Source organism: Triticum dicoccoides, chromosome 5B, assembly GCF_002162155.2.
Source record: "Triticum dicoccoides isolate Atlit2015 ecotype Zavitan chromosome 5B, WEW_v2.0, whole genome shotgun sequence".
Classification (NCBI taxonomy): Eukaryota; Viridiplantae; Streptophyta; class Magnoliopsida; order Poales; family Poaceae; genus Triticum; species Triticum dicoccoides.
This window is the reverse complement of record NC_041389.1, coordinates 575,082,305-575,089,135: the sequence shown is the minus strand read 5'-3', so window position 1 is coordinate 575,089,135 and position 6,831 is coordinate 575,082,305. Positions and strand designations below refer to the sequence as shown.

At 51.0% G+C, this 6,831-nt stretch overlaps 1 protein-coding gene across 1 annotated transcript; it reads right to left on the bottom strand.

The window, feature by feature from the left end:
- Positions 1-297: 297 nt before the first annotated feature.
- On the bottom strand, positions 298-6,331 carry LOC119311732 (VAN3-binding protein-like). Its single transcript, XM_037587426.1, has 7 exons — positions 5,899-6,331; positions 4,983-5,093; positions 1,741-2,131; positions 1,316-1,591; positions 1,173-1,222; positions 1,027-1,084; positions 298-934 (listed from the first exon to the last, which is right to left on the bottom strand). Exons 1-7 carry the CDS (start codon positions 6,193-6,195, stop codon positions 726-728), a joined length of 1,392 nt encoding a protein of 463 aa, XP_037443323.1. The 5' UTR covers positions 6,196-6,331; the 3' UTR covers positions 298-725.
- Positions 6,332-6,831: the final 500 nt, after the last annotated feature.

Genomic DNA, 6,831 nt, shown 5'->3' with positions numbered 1-6,831 from the left:
TTCCAGTCAGCTTCCATTCACCGACAAAGCAGCCGCACGCCGCTTTTCGCTTGTGCCGGCGCGCCCAGGCAACACCCGGCCATTTGGGTTCGGGACGGGATCGCCGACTCTGAATTTCACCCAAACCAGCGCTAAACGAGATCCTGGGGGCGCGACTGGGCCGATTTTCGACCAACGGCGCTAAAAATTCGTCTTGGGGGGGCCTGTTGGGGACGCGGCTGGAGATACTCTAAGCATGCAGGAATCAACCATAACTAAATGGAACAAAGCAATCATCTTCTCCTGCCGCTCCTGCTCTAGTCCAGATAGAAGATGCCTGTATAAGCCACCGCCACAGCACAGGTGACAAGCAAAACTTACACAAGAAGTGAAAGAAAAACACAAGGAAACAGAGCAAACGGAGAACTTGGCTCTAGCCACTCTTCTTCACACATGAGCTGCCTATGAGGGATGGAAACCCCAACCCCAACCACATGCACATAAACACACAGCCTTCAGTTCACTTCCAGCCCTAACAAGTAACAGCAGCAGGAGCTGTACCCTAGCTGCATAATAATCCATCTCTCTTGTGGGACAAGAGGTACACCTCACACCCCATAGCCCATGCCGCTCTGTTGCCCTCGCCTGACATCTACAGCCTAGCAAACAAACGCATGGGACGGCTCCGGAGTTCGGACGACCAAAAGCCCGGCGTCGGCAGCTCACTCTCTCACTCATACGGTCATTCACAGGGGACGCTTCCGCTCGCTGGCGATGCTGAGGAGGCGCGCCACGCCCTTGGTCCACAGCTCGTACTCCCTCTGGCTGGTGCACTCGAACTCGATCACCCGGTGGTCCGCCGTCCTCAGCCCGAAGTAGCGCCGGTGCTCGCCGTCCTCCAGCAGGTGCCGCCCGGGCCACGCCGCCACGTCCTTGCACACGTCTATCACCACGCCTGCAGCGACATGGATGATGGATCAGACCTCAGAGCCATGGATGGATAATGAGATGATGTTACCGTTGTTGCTATGATGGCCTGCCACTCACCTTTCTTCTTCTTGGTGATTGTCCCTGCAACATGCCGGCTCTTCATTTTCAGAGAGACCTGCAAGCACGCCATCATAACAACTAAGCAAAAAAGTCCAGAGTTATCCCAAAAAGGGTTCGATACAGCTCAAGACATGAGCATTTACCAGGCCCATTCGGTTGATGTACACTGATACGACCTTCCAGTGCAGTGCACCTGCAGATAAAATGATCGTGAAACAGCAGCGTCAGTACATGTGCCTGCACTTTTAACACATTGATGAACCAGAAATGTATCACCACACAGCACCTTTCCGTGTGCGTTTAAGGAGCTCGGTGCCGCGAACAAGGAGTTCTTGGCTGCACACGCCCAGGAAGTTGTTCTCCTCCTCGAGCGAAAGATCGCTGATGCTGCTCCCGTTGCTCTCCAGCTTGCGATGCTGCTGCTTTTGGACAATCTGCTTGTGATGGTGCCCTCCTCCTGCACCTCCTCCTCCCATCGTCCCCTTCTCGACCGGGATCACCGCCGCTATGTTCCACACCTCCTTCAAAGCCCTAGCCCTCAATGTGGCTGCACCTCTCAATGCTGCAAACACAAGCACACATTATGACCATCCAACTCAAGCTTAAGAAATACTCCCTCTGTTCCAAAATAAGTTTGAACTAAAACATGACACTTATTTTGGAATGGATGGGAGTAGTCATCATCCCATCAGGTGGAAATAAATCACAAACCAGTAGCAGCAGCAGCCGTGACCGTGACGATGTCGCCAGGCGTCCTGACATTCACCGCCGAGCTAACAACCGCCTCCAAATGCTCGCGCTCAGCCCCCAAGGACTCCGCGGCCTCGACGCATTGCGCGGCCACGAGCGTCGCAGCAGAGGCCATGGCCATGTCGGTGCGGGCCGCGCGATCGTCCTTGCCGGAACTTGAGGCCGCAGCGGTGGCAGCAGCAACGGCCGCAACCGCAGCAGCCACCGCCGCGACCGAGACAGCGGCATGGACCTGCGCGTTGTGCGCTCGCGTCTCCTCTTTCTTCTTCTCCTTCCTGTCCTTGAGCCACCGGCCGACCGTCTTGCTGCCGCCCCGGTACGCCTGTGGCTTCGGTGTGCCCGCCCTGCAGTACTGCATTAGCAAAGAGATTGTCCAATTAACAAGGAGCATTCTCAAGGAATTTCATAGTTCTCTTTTCTTTTGTTCAGTAGTCACTTCCTGGTCCAATGGACACCATTGAAGATCAAACATGCTTAGATGCTAAGAATTTTTATTCAGGTGAACTAGGGCATGCATGACCTTGAAGTGATAGATTGAACCCAATTTTCCGGGTGGGTCCTTATAACTCTCTCATAGTACTAGTACTAACAATTATTCAAGGCTCGTCGGCCAGCAGAAACCACTGTGTGTGCACAACGTTAAACTATAGTACGGCATAAGTAAGTCTGATAATTGAGAACAAAAGCGTGACACATACTGGCGCATACTACATGTACACCAGTAAACAATGTACAAACACAGAGGATAAATGGACACAATGATGAAGCGGCGTGGAAGAAAACAGCAGCATTGGTCCTAGATCAGATAAAAGAACGCATCATCACTAATACATCAGATTAGAAAAGCTGGAGGAATAAAACTCGATTAGGGACCAAAAAGGCACGAGCCTAGCGTCATGATGCAGGAAAGCGAGCAGAGCAGACCGAGCTTAAAGGCAAGGACTGCATGCCTGCCTGCTAGAGTTGAGTACCTTTTACCCAGAGAGAGAGAGAGAGAGAAACGGGGTACATGGAGAGTGACATCGTCAGACTGAGCGCGCACAGTGTTCGCTTGCACAAGCAGCAGCAGACCAGAGCCCAGAGGCCAGACTGAGACGGTACCCGGAATCGGGGCTTCATTAACGCACACCAAGCAAGCAACACAGTAAAAATCCATTCTTGTAAGAAAAAAAAAGTGTTTAGCACAACAGGAAGAGGTTTCAGGTTTAGGGGGGCTAAACAACTGTGATTTAGCTCGGCTGGAAGGACCAGAGTGGCCCTGTGTACGGCCTGCCTATCCTAATCAGATCTTTGACCTTGGCCTCTCCTAAGACTTGTCTCTCTTGGGGCTGGGGGGCATGTGAGCGGGGGGCATTCCTGGACTTTTTCTTCTTTGCACTTAATCCCAAAATAGGGTTGAACAGTTGAACCTTTGGAGGCATTTCAGATTTGCTTTATCATGAGCTAATAAATTATTCGACGAATAGTTTTTAAAAGAAAGATGCTTTCCAGATTACAAACTAATAATTCGCCAAGCCAGACAAACCAGTGTATAGGCTGGCCTGCCAGTATGACATACCTCTTTGTCTTTGGATATCCAAGCACACTACTCCAGCACCATACCGTGCTGGCCCCCAACAGTAATTTCTAATTTGTACGTAGTAAGATAGTAGTACATGCAGTGCAAGAACGTTTCCCGTTGAAAAAATAACAGAGAGGAGATGGAAGGAACAAAGCAAATTATAACTGTTGTGAGCACGCCACCGAAGTGACACTTAACAGCTACCACAGTGAAAAGGAGAACAAGGTACATGAGAGATAAAAACAAGGCATGAAGAACAAGAGCTAGGCAGAAAAGAGGGAAAGGGGTCACTTTTTTTGACAGATGCGCAACAGGATCCTACATTTGGAAGAAGAAAAAAAGGATGCTTCACTCAAATCAAGACTTTTTTTTTCCAAAGATCTTTACAGAAACCAAGGCCGCCTACAAAAACAAAACATATAGACATGTGTGCTACTAGTTTGTTTGACAATCCATGTAAATCTGTAAATGTGCTATTTGTTCATGGACACACAAATAGGTACTGTAAAACTTGAACCACCCGGTGCTGGTGCTGGTGCAGCTGCATCCAAAATGGGCAGAGGCTTCAAACTGAAAACAGGAGTTGTCGGCGGGGGCAAGGGAGAAAAGGACATGGCCGTGGCAAAACATTGCACCATGGGCGCCGAGATCGCAGGCTCTTGCTAGCAAGGAGAGAGAAAGCGAAAGGGACTAGTAGGCAAAACAAAAGATGTGGGGGAAAAAGAGAAGGGTTACTATGGCCAGGTGTTTTATCGGAATGAGAGAAAGGCAACGGGGCCTGTTCCTTTTTTTATTTTTCTCTTTGGTCTCTCTCTGGAGAAAAATTTGTGCACAGGGAAGGCTGCAACGCTGGTCTCTTTGTCCCAGGCAGCCTCTCAGTGTCCCACAGCTTCCTATAGTTAGAATTTTCATGAGCAAATGACTCTTCTGGCCTCGGCTGTTCTACTTCTACCACAGCCAAGCTGTGGTTTCTACTGTGAAAGTCTACAATGCTAGTGATCTTTAAAATGATTTGATATTTAGCTGAGAAATTATGTCGGTATACTACACCTTCAGTTCATAATCCTGCCATGAACTGAACAAAAACAGTGTGCAAACCATAGTTGAGCCACAATATGCAGGGAAAAGTTCTGCGAACAGATACATTTTCCCCTGGAGAAATACCCTAGCAAGGACAATGGAACTACTAGTAAAAAGAAAGCTGCGGAAAAAGCTTCATCATTTAATCTACTTTTTTCGGGTTTTCGGAAGTTGTAGAGCGCGGAAAAGATGGTTTTCCCAGTAAACAAACACACGACCGTCAGTCGTGCACACGGCTGCTGGTGTACGATCTCTTTTGGTTTCTTCCTGAAACTCTAATTAATTTCACACATCAACACAGTTCGTCCACTAGCGCCTTGGTCTTTGTAACTTACACCTGATTATTAAAACGCCTACGAGCATCCAAGGATGGTACTCCTACTACTACTAGAAACTTGGCACGATTACTGAGCCACAAGGCAAGGCTGAAGAAGGCAGCATTAAAAATTGCGGCCAGGTAGTACTAGAACTGGCAGTGCCGCTGCACTAGTAAATCACGAGCACGTAGAACAGGCGCCTGGAAAGTAGCGCGAGTGCGGAGCAAAGGTGACAGGAAGTGAACCTGCGAGTCATCAATCTCCGGCGAGACCGGCGGGCTGTCGGTGAGGGAGCCGCCGCCGTTCAGCGGGCCGCTGCTGTGGGAGAGCCGTCCGGATGTGAGGGGCGCCACCTCCTGCACAACAAATTTGCATCAAGGTTCACTTCCACCGATCAATTTAAAGTGGTACACAGTAGTATAGATTATTTAGTACTTTTAATTCTGCTAACCGCGAGAGAAGAATTGCAAAATCAATTCTGGGAAGAACCGAGAAATCGATGATAAGTTGTTGCCCTGACCACTAATCTGGGCTTTTTGTTAATTAAAAAGAAGAGAAAAAAAAAGGTTGGGATTACACTTCTTCTAATTTCCCTCGTAGGAGAAGAATCTCGCCTTTGGCCGTTTCTCCTTGTGCCAAACATGGGGTCAAACGGAAAACGAAGAGAATAGAGGTTGAATTTGACGAGAGAAGGAACCGGAGCGGTGAGAAAGGTCAAGAAGATGATCATTAATTCCCATCAAAGGGGCTGGATTTCGTACTGGAGCGTACGCCGGGAATCCTCTGACAGAAATCACAGGAGATAAGGAGGAAACCACGAACTCATCACAGAAACGTACTCCAGAGCAGTAACCACCGGTAGTAATTCTCAGTCGAATGCTGCTGAGCGTCGAAATCCCAAATAAAAAACGACTGAAGCACACGCTTTAGCACTGTTATTATTAAACAAAACGAAACAAAAAGAGAGAGAGAGGTCAGTCAGATGCTGCCATGCCACAGACAAAACGGAACTCGCCGGTTACAAACTGAAGTTCTAGTAGAAAATAAACGGATCGTGAGTTCTAGCAGCTCTGATCGGAGAACGCTCTTTTCTTTTGCCCGGAGATAGAGGAGAGGAGAGGAGTGGGGAGGAACGGCGAAAACGGAAGGAGGAGGGCTCACCGACTGCGCCAGGATCCGCTCCATGATGAACTGCGAGGTGGCCGCGGAGGCGAAGGAGAAGGAGCTGCCGGCCGTGGCGGCGCCGTCGTCGAGCTCGCAGCAGGCGGGGTCCTCGGCGATGGGCGCGGCGAGCAGGGGCGCCGGCGACGGCGGCCGCGGGCGGGGCACGTCGACGGCGGAGGCGCTCCAGGAGCGGGAGAGGAACTCGAGCGGGTCGAGCGGCGGCTCCGGCGGGCGGAGGTCGCCGGCGGCGAGGCGGGCCCGCGGGTGGTGGGGGTGGTGGTGGTGGTCGCCCATGCAGGCAGGCAGGCAGGCGGGCAGGCGGCGCGGCGGCCGTGGGCCAGGCCGGGAACGCGGAGCGGTGGAGTGGGAGTGGGAGTGCGCGAGTGTGTTCCGTGCGTGCGTGCGCGCGCGAGCGAGTGAAGTCGGGCGCGTGACTTGGCTGCGGCTGTGTGCGCACCGGGGGAAGTGGGAGGTGCTGGTTTCTGGGCTGGTTTTATAGATGCCGTTGCCAACCGCGCGAGCGTCTCTTTGCCGAGCCCTCCGCTTTCGTTGCACGAGGCGCCGGGGCCAGTTGTTGCGACGTGGCTCCGTGGCGTCTTCGTGCACTTGTCGATCGCTTTGCACGGCCAAAGGTTTTTCCACCGCCGGTAATTAAGGTAAGGTGCTTCTTCCAAGATGGCATAAAATTCATTTTTTTTAAGCATCAGTACAGACACAAGCGCTTGTGTCTGTACTGATGCTCAAAAAAAATGAATTTTACTAGAGAGTCATTTCCGTCCCCCTAAACTTGTCCCAACCTTTGTGCTCTCACATATTGTTGTCACGTTTATGTTAGATCGCACACCAGTATAGAAGACTAAGCCATCATGAAACGGTCACGTGCCTCCACCGGCCACCATAGTGTGATTTTGATTGTGCCCTAGGTCGCTG